Source organism: Sus scrofa, chromosome 12 (assembly GCF_054392235.1).
Source record: "Sus scrofa isolate SSC_HxYL_T2T_F1_AM1 chromosome 12, Sscrofa_HxYL_maternal_Yorkshire_Landrace_v2.0, whole genome shotgun sequence".
NCBI classification, from domain to species: Eukaryota; Metazoa; Chordata; class Mammalia; order Artiodactyla; family Suidae; genus Sus; species Sus scrofa.
The window spans coordinates 7996589-8019821 of record NC_139394.1 but is presented as its reverse complement, the minus strand read 5'-3'; the positions used below and the strand labels follow the sequence as shown (position 1 = coordinate 8019821).

Below are 23233 nucleotides of genomic sequence, written 5' to 3'. Positions count from 1 at the left end.
CAGTCTTGTAAGATCAGCCTTCAAAGCCTCTGACTTCCTCTCTAGCTGTTGTCGCTCAGAAACTTTCCAGCTCTATCCAACCCCCTTCCCTACTGCTGACTCAGCATTCCTAGCCCATCCAGGTATGAGGCTGACAGGTAAAGAGACAGAAATAAACTGATGAGAGAATCTTAAAGAAAGAAACAGAGAGAATCAGGCGCTCTGGTTACCAACCATAAGAAGACAACGTTTCCAAAAACTGCCAAGGGCCATTCCAGGCTGAGCTGTGTCCCCCTCAAATTCATGTGTTGAAACCCTAACACCCAGTACTCACAATTTAACTGTATTTGGAAAAAGAGCCTTTTTTCTTTTTTTTTTTTTCTTTTGGCTATGCCCCGCGGCATACAGAAGTTCCCCGGCCAGGGATCGAACTCATGCCACAAAAGTGACAACACTGGATCCTTAACCACTAGCCCACCAGGGGAAACCTGGATAGGGTCTTTAAAGAGGTAAAGACGTTAAAAATGACATCGTTTGAGTGGACTCTAATCCAATAGGACAGGTAAGAAGAGGGGGGTAGGACTCAGCGAGGCAGAGGGAAGATCACGTGAGGACGCAGGGAGAAAATCGCCGCCTACAAACTGAAGGGAGAAGCCACAGAAGAAACCGACCCTGCTCACACCTTTTTTTTTTTTTTTTTTTTGCTTTTTAGGGCCGCACCCGCAGCATATGGAGGTTCCCACACAGCAATGCAGGATCCAAGCCGCATCTGTGACCTACACCACAGCTCATGGCAATGCCGGATACTTAACCCACTGAGCAAGGCCAGGGATCGAACCTGCAACCCCATGGTTACTACTTGGATGCATTTCCACTGCACCACGACGGGAACTCCCCCTGCTCACCCCTTTGATCTCAAGCTCAGGCCTCCAGAACTGTGAGGAAACCGATTTCTGCTCTAGGAGCCACTCATGCTGTGCTACTTTGTTACGGCAGCCCCGGCAAATTGACACAAGTAGCAAGCCGCCTCTGGGCCCAGGCCTCAGGAAAATGCACTCCACACTGACTGCCTCGCTCACAAAATCGGGACAGGAGGAAAAAAAAGAAAAAAAAAGGCAAGAAGCAAAACAGTCTATAAAATGTATCTGCCTGATGATGTTGCCCTGAGCCGGGGACATGCCAGCACTCACTCAGGCCACCTACGCAGAGCCCTGCTCAAGAAGGTCTATTTTATTTAACATCCATGACGCTGAAGAGCTCCTGGTAATTATCAGTGAACACTTTGCTTTTAACCCTTGCTCAAAAAAAAAATTTTTTTTTGCATTAAAATGTGGCACGTTTTAATGACCTCAGCGCCACTGCCATGTGCTGAAAGGTTTGGTTCAAGTCCAAATTTTTAATGAAGAAACTCAGGTTGCAGTCCCTACCCCAGCAAAGAGGCAGCAAAGCCAGGACCTGCCTATTTTTCAGGCAGGCAGACAACTCCTCTCAACAAGGCCAGCAGAAGACTTTAAAATATCTCCTAACCAACCAGTTACGGGAGGGGGGGGGGAGCACTTAATTACTAAAACCACATCCCAAAACACTACATTTACATGAATAATTGAGAAGTTGTTCATTCGTCTTTATAGATCTTACTGATAAAAATTCAAAATCACTAATAACCTCTCAGCAAATTCTCTAAACACATTATTTTGGAGACATAGTCATAAGAAGAAAAAAAAATCAAGATTTCCCCTAGGAGCTTCATCTGATTCCTGATCAAACTTAAGTTTACTAAATTTGACTGTAAATATGGGTGGCAGAAATCAAGAAAGACTTCGAAAGTTCTATGATATGGAAGAAGAAAAAGGTGACTGACAGAGGAGCCTTGAAGCTGTTTAAATAAATCCTTTTAATGGATAAAGAAGATGTCGTACATACATACACACAATGGAGTACTACTCAGCCATAAAAAAGAACAAAATAATGCCATTCGCAGCAACATGGATGGACCTAGAGATGATCATCCTAAGTGAGGTAAAATCGAGAAAGACAAATACCATATAATAAATATCACTTATATTTAGGATCTAATTTTAAAATGATAACAAAGGAACTTATTCACAAAAGAGAAACGGAGTCAAAGATTCTGAAACCAAATTTATAGTTACCAAAGGGGAAACGCTGCGGGGAGGAATAAATTAGGAGGTTGGGATTAACACATGCACACTACTACACAAAAAATAGGTAAGTAACAAGGACCTCCTGTTTTCCTACAGGGAAGTCTACTCAATACTGTGTAATACCCTACATGGGAAAAGACTCTGGAAAGGAATGGATCTATGTAGGTGTATAACTGATTCACTTTGCTGTACACCTCAAACTAACACGACATTGCCTTTGTTTTCGTTTTTTGTCTTTTGTCTTTTTAAGGCCGCACCTGCGGCATACAGAGGTTCCCAGGCTAGGGGTCAAATTGGAGCTGTATCTGCCAGCCTACACCACAGCCACAGCAACACCAGATCTGAGCCGCCTTTGAGACCTACACCACAGCTCACAGCAACGCAGGATCCTTAACCCACTGAGCGAGGCCAGGGATCGGACCCGCAACCTCATGGTTCCTAGTCGGATTTGTTTCCGCTGTGCCACGACAGGGACTCCAACACGACATTGTTAAATCAGCTATACTCCAACCAGATTTTTTAAAATAAATAAATAAGTCCTCTTTGTTTCCTTAGGATGAGGTTATCCTAAGGAAATCTAGGAGTTGGGATGCAGCTGCTCGAGAAGGAATTTCGCCCCACGCAGAAGGGCCGTCTTCCAGCAGCCCCACCTGTGTGCTGAAAAATAACAGTCCTCCAAAGACCAACCAGTGTGAAAACCCATCTACTGAGCTCATCGTGCAGCTACAGAAACTGTCCCCAGTTAAAAATGCAAATACAAGAGCAGGATTAAAACACTGTTAATTATTGATACCTCCTTGTTCAACAGTTTATCAAATCTTTTCCCCAGGCACCTAAGGGAGGATGTTTAACAGGGAAAAGAGGGGAGAGGAAGGATTCCAAGTACACGACGAGAAGAGGACAGGGTGATCCCCGGAGGAGAGATGGGGCATTAGAGGGGGGAGGGCATTAGAGAACATCCAAGCTCCATAGTGATTCTGAACAGACAAGCCCTGTAGGTGCTCATCTGGGGGTTGCCCTTGGGGACCCTGAGTTGGAAAAGGAAAAAGTCTGTCTCCCAAGATCAGTTTCATTTCTATGGGGAAATGCCACCCAGCAAGTCAGGAGCAGAACCACCACCGAGGAATTCAAGATTTTAGACTAAGACACAAATACAAGTGGCTGGTGTTGGGAGTTTATCCAAATCCACGAGCCACTCAATGCGAGGTCTGCGTCGAGGGTTTCATTTTGCAAAACACAGCTTCTCATCTGCCAGGCTGTCCAGGTGGAATTATCATTGCCAGGTGAATCCTCCTAATATAAGAGACTAAGACATCAAGGAGAAATCTGTTTCTAATCCCAGAGTTTCTCATGGCTTATGCCTGCCTGACTCAAGACCCCATTCCCTTTCTCCCCAGCAAGTTCTGGAGAGATTTATAGATAATAAATGGGAGCCACTTCACAACTAATTTCCCAAAGTAAATCACATTTTTTCTCTCCTAGAAAATAATGCCTACTTTTGTTCCTTCTACTGATACATGAAATTAGATAAATCTCCATCTGCCATGCTAATGGATCAATAAAAAAAAAAAAACACCACTCTTGAAGAGTTTCAGCTACCTCTCTCAGACCAATCAACACACTGAAATGAGGCAGTTAACAATTAGTAAAAGAATGATTCACCTTGCCAACGCTTCTTTAGCCTAAAGAGAGGGCTAGTGAGGAAAAAATAAGAAAGTCCACTGGCAGCTGAATGGAGGAGGTTAAGGCTTCGTTGCCAAGTCCTAGGTGAACACCGGGGTCATGGAGCCACTTGAAATGTGATGGACATTATAGTCCTTTGCCTTCCAAAAACAATTATCTCTTTTGCATAAAATTTCAAGAGGTTCATAAACCTTTTTGTGCCCATTCATCAACCCCAGATATAAAGAATCCCTAATTTCTAGAATTCACTCAAAAACAGAATTGCCCACAGAGGTGCACGTGTAAAAACGCTCTCTGCCACATTCTTTATAAGAGCAAAAGATCGGAAATACCTTAAATGGCCATCAAGCCACTGAATTTGGTGAGATCACGACCTAAATAAGAATGAAGCCATGTTCCCTTCATGGTTCAGTGGTTAGTGAACCCAACTAGGAATCATGAGGTTTCGGGTTGGATCCCTGGCCTCATTCCATGGGTTAAGGATCCGGCGTTGCCGTGAGCTGTGGTGTACGTCGCAGACTCGGTTCAGATCCCAAGTTGCTGTGGCTGTGGTGTAGGCCGGCAGCTGTAGCTCTGATTCTACCCCTAGCCTGGGCACTTCCATGTGCCTCAAGTGCAGCCCTAAAGAAAAAAAAAAAAAAAGAATGAAGTGAATCAATGAGCACCCAGGAAACAAAGACCAAAATGTGTTATTGAGTGAAAAACGCAAGACAGAACAACGGCCCACATAAACATAGTATTTCCGAAAGGGAACACAAGAAACCGGAAACAGTATTTGATTCTGAGATGGGAACCTGGACCACAAGGGTTTTGAAGGTGGAAGAAAATTTATTTTTATTTGTAATCCATGTTATTACTTTCTTAATTAAAAGGAAGTTTACTGGAGATAGATAAATAGTTGAGGGGGCTGGGGGAGGGAGGGAGGGAGGGAGAGAGAGAGAGAGAGAGAGAGAGACTGTTTTAAAAGAAGTTCTGGTTTAAAGTCCCAAAATATCCCCAGCCTTGAGAACAGTTGAGACTGTAAAACACTTGGCATCAAGACATAAATAGGAACGCGCTCATAAATGCGTAAGTGCTTTTCCCAGCTTCTCTCCCACAGTGTGGCTTTTCTGCCTTTCCCTCTTGTTGAACCAATTATGGGACATTATAACAGCAGCACCAATATTATTTTCTAGAGGCTGATGTTATTCACTAAACACCCATTAAACCAATCTCCATGCTCCATTTACAGCAAGCTTAAGGGCAAATCCAGATGGTGCAAATAACGCGTATTCGGACGGGATCTGCATGAGGCCAGTCATCAAACAGCCATTTTCGGTTTTAGAGTCTTCCACTGCCTGACACCCACAAGTGTCTCCAGGTGAGAAGAACAGCAACCTTTCCGGAGCTGGCTGGTCCTCTGGGTCTCAGCAAACCATCTTTGCCCTCCCCCAGGGACTGCGTTTACCTTTGTATCTAAACAGTTAGCAACAGCGACCGAGGGTTGCCTGGTAACCTGGAACAGGCTGTGCCTAGGTGTTTCTGAGCAGAGCACAGGACGGCACTGCCCTCCCACACAGCCCCGGCTCACCGCCTCACCCTGGGCTGGCCAAGGAGATCCAGCCACCCTGGGGAACTCTCCAGCAGAACCAACTCCCACTGGCCCTATATTCCCACAGCCCCATCCCAAAAGGTGCATCTCAAAGGGATGGCCACTTTTGACCTTTTTGATGGACAGACACTGAACCTTCCCCCTGCAGTCTTGACCAAAAAAGAAAAAAAAAAAAAAAAAAAAGAAAAGAAAAGAAAAAAGGGATAGAATAAAATCTGGCCAACTTCTTCATCCTAGAGAAGGCTCAGATTCAGGACCAGAAGTATGGCATGATTTGGTCATTTTTGTGTTTTATTTAAAAATATAGGGAGTTCCTGTCGTGGCTCAGTGGTTAAGTAATCCCACTAGGAACCATGAGGTTGTGGGTTCGATCCCTGGCCTCGCTCAGTGCGTTAAGGATCCGGCGTTGCCGTGAGCTGTGGTATAGGTTGCAGATGCAGCTCGGATCCTGCATTGCTGTGGCTGTGGAGTAGGCTGGCAGCTACAGCTCTGATTAGACCCCTAGCCTGGGAATCTCCATATGCCGCGGGTACAGCTCTAGAAAAGGCGAAAGACAAAAATAAATAAGTAAAATAAATAAAAATAAAAATATAGGAGTACCCGTCGTGGTTCAGCAGTTAACGAATCTGACTAGCATCCATGAGGACACAGGTTCGATCCCTGGCCTTGCTCAGTTAGGTGAAGGATCCGGCATTGCTGTGAGCTGTGGTGTAGGTCAAAGATATGGCTTGGATCCCATGTTGTTGTGGCTGTGGTGTAGGCCAGAGGCTACAGCTCTGATTCCACCCCTAGGATGGGAAACTCCATATGGTGCAGGTGCAGCCCTAAAAAGCAAAAAAAAAAAAAAAAAAAAAAAAAAAAAAAAAAAAAATATATATATATATATATATATATATATATGGTCTGTAGTTTTCTTGTGATGCCTGGATATCCTTTTGGTATCAGGGTATTACTGGCCTCAGAATAAATTTTAAAGTGCTCCTATTCTATTTTTTATAGCAAAAAAAAAAAAAAAAAATACAGAGAGAGAAAGAGGGCAACTCAGGACCATAAAGCCTTCATGGGGATCACAGGCGCTCCGAGCCAGGATAGCTAAGGGAGAACTGACAGAGAGCCTTCTGTCCCTGTGTTCCTACGACCTGGCAGGAAAAATGGCACTTTACTGGAGGACAGGGCCCCATTCTGATCACCAGACAGTTCTTTTGTTTTTCTTTTTTTTTTTTTAGGCCCACACCTGCGGCATATGGCAGTTCCCAGGCTAGGGGTCGAATGGGAACTGCAGCTGCCAGCCTACACCACAGCCACAGCAATGGGAGACCCAAGCCACATCTTCGAACTGCGCTGCAGCTCACGGCAACGACGGATCCTTAACCTACCTACGGAGGGAGGCCAGGGATCGGACCTGCATCCTCATGGATACGAGTCGGGTTGTCAACCCGCTGAGTTACAATGGGAACTCCCCACCGGTCAGTTCTTGTCTCTCCAATAAAAGAAGAGCAGGCAGCACCTGAGTGGTTCTGATTTGAATATGAAAGTGCGACTGCAGGCAGGGAACGGATTTTTTGTGCTCTCTATTACTTGAGCTCTTGTCAGATGAATTCTTATTTCCTGACTGTACCCCACAGAGGAAGTGGTGGGAGGCCGAGAGCATCAGCCCCAGCGGAGAAGGTACTGGAGTTCTCCATGAACAATTCAGGCAGGACAGAATCCGAACACAGATCTCTGAGACCTGGCTGTGGCAGCCTGTCTCTCGGGTTCATTTACTCCCCTGAGATCTAGAGGCACCGCCCATCTCAGCCTCCACGGAGTGGGGGTGGAGGCATCAAACTAAAATGCCAACACAGAAGCGTGAAAGGACCTTCTCCCTTACGTCAGAAATGTGAAGGCAGGGACCAGTCCCCCATCTGTTTCTCCCTGGTTTGCTCAGGGGAGGACGTGAAGCAAGGGAGGAATCAGCCCTTCTCAGCATCCTTTGCTGGGTTTTGGTTCCTGAGTCTGAGGTCGACAGAAGCCATCGCGGGGAGGGGAGGGGAGGGGAGGATACGCATTTCCCAGCGCCTGGGGCTTCCTGGATGAAAGTCTTAAATAAATGCCAAGCAAAGAAAAGGCATCCGCCTCTCCTAGTGCACACTGACCCTTACATGAGCCAACTTCCCAGAGTGAGCCAGGAGTGAGCAAGGAGCAGGGAGTCTTACACGGAGACTGGAAAAGACCAAAGTAACCCCTCCACTGTCCCGACAACTCCTTCTCCCTTCTCGGGGGCATCTGCATCCCCACCCCCCACCCCCGCCCCCGCCACGGAGATTCAGGAAGGGCTACCCGATTCCTCTCAAGGGAGGAGGGACGCACTCCTTCTAACTTCAGAGAAAAGGCATGACTTTGCCGTTGGTGTTTTTAGGTTTTCTGGCTACAGACAGAATCAACGAGCGCAAGATCCACGGCTCCCCAGATGGATCAAAGAGATGAAAGTCGCGTAAATGGAAGGGAACATCCGGGGTCCGTCAGAGAGGCGGAGACAGCGGGACAGATGCAGACACCCTCCACCCCAAATCAGCCCAGCCCCATCAGCGGGGCCCTTGTCCACCGGTCCAGTTGGGAAAACAATCAAAAGCACCGTTACCTCCTGTGCACTAAGCAGGTGGTTTGGAGAACGGGGAAGGAAAGCTGGGGGCCAGATCCAGCTTGGCCCTGTGTGATAGTGGGGTAGACCCTTGGCAAGGACAGGACAGGGCGCCTGGCATTTCCCGGGTGTCCCTCCCATCAGCAGGCCTGAGCCTCTCCTGTCTAACTCAGCCCAGGGTCTGCAGCAGGGAGCTTGCCTGAAAGAAGCCCAGCTCTACCTATCCGGATGGAAAGCTCACTCTCCGGGAAGAGCAGGCCAGGACGCTCAGGATCAGCCTTCTTCAACAACGCAGGCTCCAAGTTCAGGGCCAGGGCCGTCTGGGGGTCTTCTGCTGCACCCTGAAACGAGAAGCAAGAGCATCATGGTAACAGCAATTCTGTCTTCATTCCACAGCTGCACTGCCCCAATCCATCTCCCAGCTGCCTAGGCAGCCTGCCACCCTCTCCCAAGAGCACCGGGGCCAGCCATTCCCTGGGGGCAGACCCAGCAGTCAGGGCTGGGCTGAGTCATGAGCAAGACGACAGCCTTTCCAGCTACAGAACTTTAGGGGATGACAAAAACGGGGTCTGCCGTGTCGATGCTGATCCTAGAAAATGGGAAAAACACCCACTGGGAAACAGCGGGTAAAATGTCAAAACCGCACGGCACCGTTCACCACCGCCAGGCAAACGGCAGAAACGGACCCGGTTCCCAACTGTCAAAAGAAATCTAGGTTTCCTGGTGGCACAGTGGGCTGAGGATCTGGTGCTGTCACTGCAGCGGCCCGGGTCGCTGCTATGGCAAGGGTTCAATCCTGGATGCCGCAGGCACAGCCAAAAAAATAGAGGGAGAGAAACCTGCGGGGCTGGTCCGCTCAACGGCAGCCTCAGTAGCCTCAGTCCGGCAACCAAGGCCAGTGTTTTCTGGAATCCTCCATCTTCACGTTTCTCGTGAGACCAAAAGGGGAGCAGATCCAAAAGTGGAGCTTGAGCTCAGATGGCCTAAAACTAACCACGTGACCCTTCTGCTTTGTCTGCAGCCAGTCACCCTGCCCGATTTTGCGTTAACTGCGCAAAGTCTTGATTTTGACCCCCCGGTTTCTTTCACAAACATTTATTAGCCACCAACTTAGTGGATACTCTGCTGACCAGCAAAGTCCAAGCTCTTGGGAGCTTAGGTCCCACTACAGGTGGATCTACGAGGGGGGTTGTGAGCTTCTCTTCCCAAGACACAGGCGGGAACCCCTGCCCCGAAGGGAAGGTGAACAGAGTCATCTCAAGGGCAAAGGAAACAGCGGATAGGTTTTGAAAACCAGGCAGAGATAGTTGCAAACAGAAGTTGCCATTTAAAAACGTGTGTCCCTAGGCATGTTTCATGGCTCAGCGGAAACGAATCAGACTAGCATCCATGAGGACGCAGCTTCAATCTCTGGCCTCACTCAGTAGGTTAAGGATCCGGCATTGCTGTGAGCTGTGGTGTAGTCACAGATGTGGCTCGGATCCCACGTTGCTGTGGCTGTGGTGTAGGCCAGTGGCTACAGCTCTGATTGGACCCCTAGCCTGGGAGCCTCCATATGCCCCAGGTGCGGCCCTAAAAAAGCAAAATAAAACAAAAAACAAAAAAAAAGTGTGTGTCCCTAATAGGGGAGAGGAGAAGGCTCCCAAGTCCTGAAGTGCACCTATTTATAAGCAAATATGGAATCTGTTTTCTTGAGTAAGTTTCTTTCATGAAGGGATCTCGCAAAAGTTATGCCTGGCTTTGTCACACACACACACACACACACAGACCCCTTTTCTTGTTTTCTCATCTTTCAGGGATCAGAAAGAGAATCTCATGATTCAGATATTTTCCTTCATTATTTCTGTCCAACTAAACGTGAAAAATGCAAACATAAAGGCTTCCTCTCCTGCCATCTCATGTGTCCAATACACTGACATTGGCCTAAGCATTGATTTGCAATGTCCTCCATCACGCACTTTAATCAGGGTGCTGACACCTCTTTTAATCTTGTTTTAAAAGGGAAAAAGCCCCGTGGCTGTCTGAGCCACCCTTGTTAAAGTTCTTAGGTCTCTCTGTAGACTCCTAGGGGCTGCAGGATTTCGCCTCCTCCGTCACAGGGAGAGGCACCAAGAGAGGTCGCCTATCCCACTGTGTCAGTCAAGGTTGACACTCCAGATGGCAGAATCCTGGGGACAGAAGGGACTTTGAGGAGACCAGCCTCTCCCCCTGCCGAAACGCCCCCTAACCACCCCCGAGCGCCAGCTGGTGTCTGTGCCATGTGCCGTGGGCCACATCATTGCAGCTCTTTGTTTGTTTATAAGCTTTAATTATTTCTAAGCCTTACGACTCACGCTGACATCTGAGGAATCAGAGCAGCCATAAAAGACGTCTTTCCCTAAGAGAGCGCAGCGGCTGATGTTTCTTCTTTTGTCTTGCTTCTTTTTATAATGTGATGGATGCGTAACTGGGGGGAAAGATAGGAGAAGAGAACCGCCTCATTGCAGCAGAGATGCGGCAACATGAACATGCTCAAGGCTTTGACTGGAGCCCATTCAGTCAGGAGCAGCCTGGAGGGACCCTGGTTTTAATGGAGAGCAGTGGTTTTCAACTGGGGTGATTCTTCCCCCAAGGGGTCATTTGGCAATGGGTATTTTTGTATGTGGAGGTTGGGAAGAGGGCAGGTGGGGGAGAGGAGATGGGAGCATCTCTTAGGCAGAGGCCCGGGATGCTGCTAGACACCCGACTATGTGTAGGACAGCTCCCACCACAGAGAAAGACCTGCCGACGTCAACAGCGCTGAAGTTGAGAGACGCATTTTAGGAAGATTTAGGATGGTCAGGAGCTCCCTGTACCTGTTGGTCATGCTGGGAACTCACAGACCCTCATTTTTTCTAGAAGGATAAGAATATCTCCACTTTCTCTAGGAAGCCTCCTGCCTGACTGCCTTCACGTATTTTTATTAAGCATCACCTGTGTACCAGAACCATTCTAGATCCTGATGATACAAAATAACCAGGTCCCCTGTCCCCACGGATCTTTCAGAGGCAGACAATAAAGGAATAGTAGGTGATCAAGAAGAGTGCCAGGTGGGGATGAGGTTGAGAAGAAAAACAAATCATCGCCATAGTGACACAGTACAGTTGTCCCAGGTACCGGGTTTGAGCCCGGGGCCAGGCATTCTTCCAGCATCTTCCAGAAAATGCAAATTCTAGTTGAATTCTAGCTTGTGATAAAATGTAAAGCTGGGGGGGGCTCCTCCAGAGACAAAGCTGACGGGGAGCTCACTGAGAAGGTGGGGTTTGAGCAGAGACCTGACAGGAAGGGACGAAACCACGCGGATCTGAAGACAGTGTTTCAGGGAAGGAACAGGCAGGCAGCTCCCCCCACCCTCCGCCCCCCCATATTCTTTGACCATTTTATCCACCTATATTCCATTGGGCGTATTGCTTCATTTCAGTGCTGGGGATGGGGTATACTGAGAAAACCCAACCCCGGCTTCACTTAGAAGCTGCCTTTTCATTTTTTTTCCTTCTTTTCATGGCAGCACCTGTGGCTTACGGAAATTCCCGGGCCAGGGGTCAAATAGGAGCCGAAGCTGCAGGCCTACACCACAGCCACAGCTACAGCCACAGCAACTCTGGATCCGAGCCGCGTCTGCGACCTACACCACAGCTTACAGCAACGCCAGATCCTTAACCCACGGAGCAAGGTCAGAGATCGAACCCACAGCCTCATGGAGACTAAGTGAGGTTCTTAACCCACTGAGCCACCCCAGGAATTCCAGGAGCTACCTTTCTAAAAGTTGGACAAAAACCCCAGCAGCTGTGCAGCGCCCCCATCCCTGGCAGCGCTCTCCATGCATCCCTGAGCCCAGGCACGTCCATCACGTTGGGGGAGAGTCAGAAAGCACCTGCAGGGCCCAGGGGGCTCTCCCCCTTCAAGGCTGACACCCCCCACCAACCCTGGCTCCCTGGAGCCCTGTCTGCTCCTGAACAGGTGCAGGGGATGCTGCATTGTTTTGCCAGAGCCTTAAATAAGCACAGCTGTGGCAGGTCACAGGGGGGATCAAGACCCCACAGGTGACATTCCTCCTCTAGATCCCCCTCTTGCTTTGCTGACAGCAGCACGCCCGCCCTGTTGACATCATCACTTTCTCTCATTTCTGAGGCTTTTTTTTTTTAATTTCTGCAAAGCCTTTCCATCCACGCTCTCTCACCCAGTCCTCGAAGCCCTGCCCAGTCCTCGAAGCCCTGCGAGGACGGCGAGGTGAGGGTGCGGTCCCTTCCAGGGCAGACATCTGACGAATGCAAGCTGTTCCTGACTTTCCGCCACAGCCCTGAGAGCCTGCTGGGCCGCCCAGCAGCGGGCAATGAGTCACTCCCCCCACACACCCCCTCCCCCTGGTTTCATTTGGGCTCCTGGGACTCTGGAGAGGTCAGGGTTGCTGTGTCACCTTGCAGCTCCCAAATGTCAAGGGAGCAAAATACAGGCTCCCTCCCAAGCTGCAGGTCATCCTTCCCTTCTGCACCCCCGCCTCCTCCAGGGCTCCCCCTCCCCACCCAATCCTCCAAATCCAGCCTGGCACAGGGAACAAGGAGGCGGCTGCTGGGAGGCACCTGGCGACACCCAGGCAGGGACAGGGAACTTGAGATCACTGTCCTCTTGTGACTGTTACTGTTATCATTCATGGTTGGGGCAAATCCCCAGGTCAGAACAAAGAGCAAGTTCCCCCCACTCTGGAAAGGCTGTGCCAAGAAAGAGGAGCTGGAGAAGGCTGGCACTTTCCAGAAGGAAGAGAGAGTGGAGGGATGCGGAGCAAAAAAGGAGGAAACACAACGAGGGGGGAAGAGAGGAAGGCAGCCTTGCAGTGTGCTTTGCATGAAAACAAACAAACAAAAAGCCGCAAAAACTAATACGTCTCTCTCCTTCAGGAACTAAAATCCCGCCTGGAACTAGAGTTGCTCATACCAAGTGAAGGAAGAGTCAGCGAGAAAGACAAACACCGTGTGATGTCACCTCTATGTGGAATCTAAAATACGGCACAGACGAACCTATCTACAGAGCAGAAACAGACTCAGAGACATGAGAGCAGACCTGTGGGGGCCAAGAGGGAGAGGGGAGGGAGGGGGACAGATGGGGAATCTGGGGTTAGTAGATGCAAACTATTATATTTAGAATGGAAAAGCAATGAGATCCTGCTGCACGGCACAGGGAACTATATCCAGTCTCTTGGGGTAGAACACGAGGGAAGATAATATGAGAAAAACAAGGCCCATAATGTACATATATATATGTGTAACTGGGCCACTTTGCTGTACAGCAGAAATTGACAGAACACTGTAAGGCAACTATAACAAACAAAAATTAAAAACAACAACAACAACAACAAAAAAAGCCGGATGCTATGCATCAGGGCTCTGTTGTCACAGGCTCCAGGAAGACAGCTGCTGGTTGCTGATGTTTCTTGAGCCCAAAGAAATGAGTCACAAAAGGACGCAAAGCCTGAAGCGTCACCCCGCAGGAGGCAGCGTCTCCACATGAAGACAGCAGAGAGCACGGCAAGCTGCCCACGCAGAGCACAAGTGGATAAATGCCATGGGGTGCGAAGCCCCTGGGACCCACAGCCCCCCACACGCTGGATGTGTCGGCCTGCATCCCAACAGCAGTCTTCGCGTGTTTACCATCTCTCGTCTTTCTCCCACTGGGATGTGTCACTGCTGTTAATGACCGTCGGGGGTGGCAACGCAGACCAAGCTCTGACAAGCCACCCTCGCCAAACCCTCTAGCATGTCAGTCCGGGCTGGGGGCCCTCGGGGAAGGCTCTGTGCTGCCCCCCACCCCGGGGAGTGTGCAGTCTCTTTAACTGAGGTTTTGTCAGTGGGTCAAAACTCCCCAAAGAAGAGCAAAGGGAGAAGGTGGAGGAGTAATTGGTGCCCCCTGCCAGCCACAGCCAGAGGGAGGCGGGCATCACACCCCAGGGAGAAGCCACATCCCTCAGGGGACACGGGACACTGGGATGCTGGGCTTTTGTCTTCTCCTCCTGCATCAGCCACTGCCTCTGCCATCCCCACTTAACCCAGACACACGGGATGATGTTCAATAATTGATGCTGTTTTTATTACTGAGAAATTGCAATAATAATGACACTCGTAACACGATCTTAAATTATTCCACATAATGGAAAAAGCTTAAATGTCGCCCCTGATCACCGGCCAGAATATGGATGATGCTTACATAATAGATGACTTTCTCTCCCCGGGAGGCCAGCAGTGGTCTGCTGACCAGGGCCAGGCTGGCATGGGGTGGTGAGCGGGCAGCCTCTCACTGCAAACAGGGACACTGAGTGTCCAGTGACAGACACTGAGGCAGAGGGGACAAGTCGTTTGCCTACATGTTGAGGGACCCTGGGACACAGCCAGGAACCCCAAAGACAAGGAGAATGACAATCTAAAGTCCTTGGTCCCTACTGGTTTCAGAAGCTCAGTTCACCCTGCCTGAGCGCTCTAAGATGGCACCCCAACTCACCCTCCATCCCTTCTTCCTATCAGTGGGCAGAAAGGCAGGTTCACAGGCTTCTAATTGTTCCACCCTTGATGCTTTTACAATCCTGGCTGAAGAAGCCTGAGCTCCCTCCTCCGGGAAGCCTTCCTGGATAAACCCAGTCTAGTCTGGATTAAATATGCCTCCCTCTCTGTGCTCCCTTGACACCCCACACGTTTCAGTCATCAGATTGACCAAAGTGCACGGTGACTTTCGGTTTTTCCTTGGCTCTCTCGAGACCTTGAGATTCTTAAAGCAGGAGCGGTTGTATTCCGGCCCTCCTGCCAGGGCAAGGTGTCCAGCAATCAGATCGAAAACTCAATTGACTTAACGGAATGAGCGAAACTATGGAACTGCCAGAATGAGAGGGGAAATGCTGTGTGACATTGAAGACAAAGATCTGGGAAACCACAAAACAGGACGCCTTGAGAAAGAGGGGAGAAGATTCGTGCAGAGAGGGAAGGCAAAGGCTTAAAGGCATCACAGGCTTTCTAGACAACGGCCAAAAGCCTGACTTTCCACACTGCCCCAGCCTCTATCCTCTTGATGATTTTGTAAGATCTTCAGCATCGCCCCTAGACCATGTAAGGATGGGCAGCCACCTTTCCCCCCAAAGGCTCCCTCTCTCCTCCCCTTCCGGGCAGAAATACTCAGCGCCACCCGGGCAGCCCCGCTCACTCCCCGCAAGGTAAGATCTCTCCCCCTTCAGCCCGGGATGATCTCACATCTTTCAGCCTCCTCCACGACCTCCAGCCTAAAGCTCCCCCAAGGCGAAGCTGATGACAGAATCCTAGCTATATTTAAGCCACGTAAGTACACTATTGCTCAAACTCTCTTTTTAGGGACAAAACCCCCCCTCTATCTCTGAGGCCAAATTACTATTCATAATCAAGGCTATTTAATCACATGAAACAGATTCTAAAGCTTCACGCAGCCCTGAAGAGCGACAGCTCCGGGAGGCGGCAAAGACAGCCCTCCGCCCCCTGTTCCACGTCAGTGGCTCTGCTGCGCTGCGAAGGGCCACGTCTCCTGCGGGCCTGGCTCACAGGGAGCTGGGGCTTCGCAGAGTTTTCCAACCCTTGTGCTTCCTCTTGTAAAGCAAAATAGGACTTCTCAAAACAAGAAATCTAAATGAATGCAAATACCTAAGTACAATGAGGTAGTTCCTTTCTAATCCTCAATGATTATCCTAGACTTAATCCTAGAAGTCATTCAAATATACCCACAGAACCCAAGGAGAGCCTCTTCTGGCTTCTCAACAGTTTGAGAACCCCCAGTTGGTCTTTCCCAGCAACTTTTTCTGGCCTCTGTCATCCCTTTGGAGAACATCAGATCCCTCCAGAAATCTGCTAAAAACAAGATTTCTCAGAGTTCCCGATGCGGCTCAGCAGTAATGAACCCGACTAGTATCCACGAGGACATGGCTTCAACCCCTGGCCTTGCTCAGTGGGTTAAGGATGCTGCCTTGCTCAGTGGGTTAAGGATGCTGCATTGCTGTGGCTGTGACGTAGGCCAGCAAATGCAGCTCTGATTCAACCCCTAGCCTGGGAACCTCCATATGCCACAGGTGCAGCCCTAAAAAGAAAAAAAAAAAAAAAATTCTCTTCCCAGAGGGGGAAAAAAAAAAGGTGTGTCTAATCAGACACTTATTACAAAATATCCCAAAACTTAGTGGCTTAGAAGAGCAATCGGTTATGACTGCTCATACGACTACAGTCAACTGAGCACAGCTAGTGATCTGCCCAGGCTTGGTTAATATTGCCTGGACTCATCTGTGGTCCATTCAAGGCTCGCCCAGGGGTTGAATGGCCTAGGATGGCACATGCATCTGGCTCCCTGCGCGCTTTTGGCCAGAAGTTGGCTGACTCTTGGCTGGGAAACCTGTCATCCTCCAGCAGGCGAGACTGGGCTCATTCGTATGGCAGACTTGGGCTGCGGGGGCGGAAGAGAAGGAAACACGAGGGTCAGATGCTGTATTCAAGTCTCTGCTTGCACCACATCTGGTCCCAGATCAGTGGCCACCCAGACTGAGGTAGTGGATAAACCAGCTGTACCTCTTGTTGGGAGAATCCAGGGTCACATTTCATAGTATGGATGACAAAAGGGGAAGAAGTTCTGCTCATTTTTGCAAAGCACCACAGCACACAAGCACAGACAGAAAGAATGCAGCCCTCTGGATCCATGGATTAAACTCCTAAACTCAATTTGCCTAAAACACTGCTTCTCCAGTGGGGACCCAAGGACACATTTGCAGAGGTCTGAAAGTTTTCTATAATTTTTTTAATTGTGTGTTTTCATTTAAACCATAATCTGAAGAAAAGTAATAATACCAACAATCTGAATCACTAGCATGACTTCTTTAACTTTTTTTTTTTCCCTTGCTTTTTTAGGGCTGCATCTGCAGCATATGGAAATTCCCAGGCTAGGAGTTCAATCAGAGCTGTAGCCGCCGGCCTATACCACAGCCACAGCAACAGAGGATCCAAGCTGTGTCTACAACCTACACCACAGCTGATGGCAATGCCAGATCCTTAACCCACTGAGCAAGGCCAGGGATTAAACCCACATCCTCATGGATACTAGTTGGGTTCATAACTCTCTGAGCCGCAACAGGAACCCCAATTTTTTTTAAATTATTATTTAAGTATAGTTGAGGATAGACCATGATGGAAGATCATATAAGAAAGGAATGTGTATGTGTACACACACACACACACACACACACACACACATGACTGGGTAACTTTGCTGTACAGCAGAAATTAGCACAATGTTGTATATCAACTATCCTTTAATTTTAAAAAAATTGTCTTTAAAAAATGAAAAAAGTATAGCTGATTTATAGTGTTGTGCCAATTTCTGCTGCACAGCAAAGTGACCCAGCCATGTATTTACGTGTGTGTGTGTGTGTGTGTGTGTGCGCGTGCGTGTGTGTCTACACACATTCCTTTTCTTATATTACCTTCCATCATGGTCCACCCCAGGAGACTGGATAGAGTTCCCTGTGCTGTGCAGGAGGACCTCACTGCTCGGCCATTCTAAATGCAATATTTGCATCTACTACCCCCAAACTCCCCATCTCTCCCAAAACTCCCCATCTCTCCCACTTTGTCCCCCTCCCCCTTGGCAACCACAAGTCTGTTCTCTCTGTAGGGTGACCTCTTTATAACCAAATCCGACGGCTGGATTTCAGTGCCTTCGTTTGCACCTGTGTTTATGGCTAAGTCAGCACCAAGCAGCACAGCTTTCATTGCTGAGGGCTCATCCTGGAGGGCAGGCTCAACGGAGAGATGACACTTGAGCCCAGCTCCGGCCAAATCCCTTCACGGAGCCCCGCGTAGATGGGGAAGGTTTCTAAGTGGCTCTGGGACAGCAGGGGAGGATGACTGCGCCCTGTGGCCTTCGCGGAAGAGACTTGCCAGGAGCAAAGGGAGGTGGTCACGGAGGTCAGTGCCCCTGGCTCTCGGAATCAGTGGTTTATTTTTAGCTAAACCTCATCTGCCGCGTCAGGAAACTATTCTTGGTTTTGATTTGATCAGTTCTGTCATTCTGCTGTGCACTGACAGGTTTTGGTTTCAGGACTATGGAAGAGCCAAAAGCCTATGGCCTAACACACACCTGCCTTTAAGCTCACGGCATGTTTATGCTTCTAAAAGCATCCAGAGCAGTAGAGTAAAAACAGCTCCACTCAACCCTGGGAACGTGTGAGTTTTATTGCCTTCACATCGCTAACATGAGAACTTAACAGTCCCCAGTGACCTAATGATGTAGTCATTAGGAAACTGCTCAAAATAGTGGGCAGTCACAACTCTCTGTGCTTCTTATAGCCAAAGGCACGTGTTGTCCTAGACACATAAACACCTCTGTGTGTAGACAAAATCTCTTGAATGACTCTTTTTGTCCCGAGCTGCCATTTCCCAGACTTCCCTGCTCCTTGAGATGCTCCAAGAGAAAGGATTCCCCAGATAAATATGGAAAGTTTGGGAACACTCATACATAAGTGGATAAAGGCCCTGAGAAGTCCCGTAGCAAAAAAAAAAAAAAAAAAAAAAAAAAAATTTATTTTATAGAAGTATAGTTGATTTACAATATTGTGTTAATTTCAGCTGTACAGCAAAGTGATTGAGGGTGTGTGTGTGTGTGTGTGTGTGTGTGTGTGTGTGTGTGTGTGTGTGTGCGCGCTTTCTCAGGTTGTTTTCCATTATAGGTTATTTACCAAGTATTGAATACAGTTTCCTATGCTATACAGTAGGGTCCTTGTTGTTTTATCTATTTTATACTGCAGCGTGTATCCTTTAATCCTAAACTTCTAATTTATCTCCCCACCCCGGGTGGCCACCACAACTCTGTTCTCTGTCTCTGAGTCGGTTTCTGTTTTGTAGGTAAGTTCACTGGTATCATATCTTAGATTCCACATGTAAGTGATATCATACATATGGTATGTGTCTTTCTCATCCCGACTCACTTCACATAGTATGATATTTTCCAGGTCCATCCATGTTGCTGCAAATGGCATTATTTCACTCTTTTTGGTGGCTGAGTAGTAGCCCCCTGTACATTTATACCACATCTTCTTTATGACAAATGGTCTTGTGTAAACCTACATTCCCCATACTAGTTTGGCCAGCAAAACTTATTAATATTCAGGAGAGGAAGCTTTAGGGAACAGTGCTCAAAGCAAGTCCCTCCCCTTCTCAATGCTCAGAATATCCAGCAAAATATTTCTCCTTGGACTGGAATATGATCATATTTTAGCCAGAAAAATTAAAAAGGGTGGATGGGGCTTCTCGGCGTCAAATACCTGTCACTTTCACAGATAAAGGTCTGTTTATCATCCTTAAGGATGAGTCAGCAGAATTTGTGTATGTTTCTCTCCTTGTAGTCACATTCGCTAGAGATTATAAAACCAAGAAGGTAATTGTTCTATAAAACCCCGGCCTTCCCTTTTTCCCACTATCAATTTTAGCAATAATAACAATCATAATTTTTTTAAAAAAACCTTTCCATTATCAGTGCCAGAAAAGAGAACTTTATCAGAGCAGTGCCGAGGAGACAAAGCTAATGCCAGGCTTATCACCAATATTTATGGCTTTGACAACCATAAAATCAGAAAATGATTTTTTCTGACTCTAATAAGAAGGGCGAGAGAACAAAAGAGCACGTGTAAGACAGTCACAACCCACAGACTGAAGTGATTACGCAAGAGGCCTCCTCTCCTAAAATTCTGATAAAATTCCGAGGAGGAATCAAAGCACTAAAACAGTGCAACACCAGACCAGGGCAAACTGAGGCAGAGAAGATGGATTGGGATGGAAAGAAAGATCCTTGGTATTGGCCCCGATATTAGAGAAAACAGCTCTGTTTGCAGAAACCCTCTTGCTTATCCCATGCTCAGGCTTTCTGCATTCTTTTTTTGGCTGCCCTGCGGCATGTGGAGTTCCTGGGTCCCAGGGATCAGATCTGAGTCGCAGTTTCGACCTACACCCACTTTATCCCACTGCGTCGAGCCCCGGGGTTGAACCTGGGTCCTGGCACTACAGAGATGCCACCCATCCTGTTGTGCCACAGCAGGAACTCCTCATGCGCAGCTTCCAACGTGCCTTTTCTTGTATGAGGGCACTAGATCTGCGGTATCGTCTTTCGATGTAGACAGACGGCATCCCTGTCCCTCTTATGGCCTGAACCCTCTGCCCCATGCCCACCCCGCCCCTGAAATTCATATGTTGAAATCCTAACCACCGCCCATCACCAGCCCTCCGAATGGGACTTTCTCTGAAGATGGGGTCTGTAAAGAGGTGATGAAATTAAAATGCAGGGGTTAGGGTGGGACCTATTTTCATACGACTGGTGTTCTTAGGAGACGAGGGAACTTGGACAGAGACATTCACGGGGAGAAGATGACGTGAAGACACGGGGACAAGCAAGATGACCGTTTTAGAACCAAGGAGGGGCCCAAAACAGATGCTTCCCTCATCACTCTTAGAAGGAACCAACCCTGCCATCACCTTGATCTTGGCCTTCCAGCTTCCAGAACCATGAGGCAATAAACGCCTTGCTCAGTGGGTTAAGGATCTGGTGTTGCTGTGAGCTGTGGCACAGGTCGCGGATGGGGCTCGGATCTTGCATTGCTGTGGCTGTGGTGGAGGCTGGCAGCTATAGCTCTGAGGCGAACCTAGCCTGGGAACCTCCACATGCCTCTGGAGTGGCCCTGAGAAAAGAGAGGGGAAAAAAAAAAAAAAAAAAAAGAGGAAGAAGAAGAAGGAATCCCACCGATATAAACCCAAATTGGTGAATCACAAGCCACGAGATTCAGCAGGGGGCGCCGAACGTGATGTTCACACAGAGGGGAGGGGCGGCCAGCGTTCTTGTCTCTCTGGTCCTGGTAGAAACTCAGACCTTTGGAGCCACGAACCTCACGAGATGGCCTGTGAACGCTCACTTGCGAGGCACAGACGGGCAGAAACCACGATTCTGTGGGCGTAAGGACACAACTGAAAACCAGGTCTCCAGGCCACAAGAGAAAGACGCTACTACTGTTGTGAAAGGAGACCTAAAATGACAAGCCAGCCAGGGAGAAGTCGGTCATCAGAAGGGGCAGAGGTGCCCTCGGCGCCGTGCTGAGGGCCCCGAATCCTCAGACACCCATCCGGGGAGTCGGCATCAGGCAACCCGAGAGAAGCGCCCCCTCCGACAGCCCAGGACAGAAACGGGCAGCAGTGGCAGCACAGAGACGTCAGGATGTCTTCAGCCAAACATGACTCTGCCCGCAGTCCCCAGGAGGGCTGCGGGGGTGTGGGGACGTCACAGCGCCACCCCTGCCCTCTCCCCCACAGCCAAAGCCTCCACCCACCAGCCAGCCTCAGCCCCTGCTCACAGCCAGCCACCCTTCCAGCAACATCCTATCCCCACGGGGGCCTTGACCACCAGCATCTGAAACCTCAAACCGTTTCTGGAAAGAGTCTTTTTGCCTCCTGACAACTGCTGCCTCCAAGGCTGAGACGCACAGCTTCCTAAAGGGAACTGTGGACCAGGGTTCACAACCCAAAGGAAGCAGCTGGGAAAGGCTGAATCAGGGACCAGTTAGTGACTCCAGGGGGGGCAGGGAGGGGATGGGGAGGCTCTGGAAGAGGGCGGAAATCCCTGTGCATTTTTATGCTAAGCAAACAGTGTGCAAATGGCAGGCAACCCACTTCAAAGGGGAAGCTGTGGCTTTGAAGAACACGTCGCTCTCTTTCTTTTCTTAAATGGGGCTTTATCCTGAGCATCCCTCGGCTTGGAGCAGAATGAATTATTCCCCATATCGGGGCTTGATGAGGGCCTGGCAGCTGAGAAGGTACTGGAGCAGCTCGCTTCTAAAGAATGCTTTCTCTGCTTTCTGCTGTGGGCATGTGGGGACCAGCAGCTTATTGCCCTTTCCTCTTTTTTCCAAAGTCTCAGTTCCAGAGCCAACACCCAAGCCGAGACACACCTCAGGCCCCTACGAGGTCTCCGCTGCTGCACAACAAATTACCACAAATTCAGGGCTGAAAGCAACACGTTTCTTTTTCTTTTTTTTCTTTTTTGCTTTTTAGGGCTGCACCCGCAACATATGGTGGTTCCCAGGCTAGGGGTTGAATTGGAGCGCCAGCTACCGGCCTACACCACAGCCACGGCAATGCCAGATCCAAGCCAGGTCTTCGACCTACACCACAGTTCACGGCAATGCCGGATCCTTAACCCACTGAGCGAGGCCAGGGATTGAACCCAAATCCTCATAGATACTTGTCGGGTATGTAACCTGCTAAGCCACAATGGGAACTCCCAACACTCGTTTCTCAGCTCTCGGTTTCCATGGTTCAAGGATCCAGGAATTGGTTCAACTGGGTCCATTGGTCAGAGTGTCACTGGGATGAAATCAAGATCACGGCCGGCCAGGGCTACGCTCCCACCGGAGGGTCTCATCCAACGGCACTGGCTGTTGACAAAATTCAGTTTCTTGCTGATGGACAGAGGTTCCCCTTTCCTTAGGTTAGGGAGGGGCTGGGGGCTGTTCCCGGCAACTAGAGACCACCGTCAGGTCCCTGCCACGCAGCTCTGACAGTGGGCAATTCACGGCTCTTCAAGGCCAGTAGGGGCAGCCGGGCTCGCTTCATGTCCTGATTGGGTCAGGCCCACCCAGGATCATCTCCCCGGATGAATTCAAAGACAACCGACAGATAACCCGAGGAGTAACCTAAGGGGAGGGAAATCCCCCCGAGGGGAGGGGATTCTGAGACATGCACACCAGGGGACGCAACGCTTGTGAGCCACCTCTGGATCCCACGCACCACAGTCCCTGTAGTACAGCTCTCTAACTCCCGATCACCCGGAGATTTCCCGAGTCTAAACTGTCCCTTCGATGACTACATCAGAAGCCGTCCATCTGGAGAACACGTACTGTTCCGTCCGTTCTCTGTGGCACAAATTCTCCATTGAAGCCCCAACCTCAGAGAATAAACCCAGTATCTTCTGTCTTATCAGTAAACCGTGGCAAGGTAGTGGCATGTTCCAGAAGCTCTGCCAGGCAGAGGCTTCACAAGGAAGAGATCCGTGGTGGCCACGGGGTCCATGGATCCATTAGCACAGGAAAGGCGGTGCTCAGTAAGCACTTTTTAATTTCTTTCAAAATCAGAAGAAAAAAATGAATAAGAATGA

At 49.1% G+C, this 23233-nt stretch overlaps 1 protein-coding gene across 32 annotated transcripts in view; it reads right to left on the bottom strand.

Moving 5' to 3' along the window:
* SLC39A11 (solute carrier family 39 member 11) overlaps positions 1–23233 on the bottom strand; it is a 445093-nt gene that overhangs the window by 245897 nt on the left and 175963 nt on the right. For 12 of the 32 annotated variants that reach the window (XM_021066702.2, XM_084983777.1, XM_084983776.1 and 9 more), the window contains one exon: positions 8238–8379. In XM_021066702.2, coding sequence (XP_020922361.1) covers positions 8238–8379 — 142 coding nt within the window. The remainder of the gene's footprint in view (positions 1–8237; positions 8380–23233) is intronic. The other 20 variants (XR_014820706.1, XM_084983768.1, XM_084983781.1 and 17 more) reach the window with 2 other exon arrangements.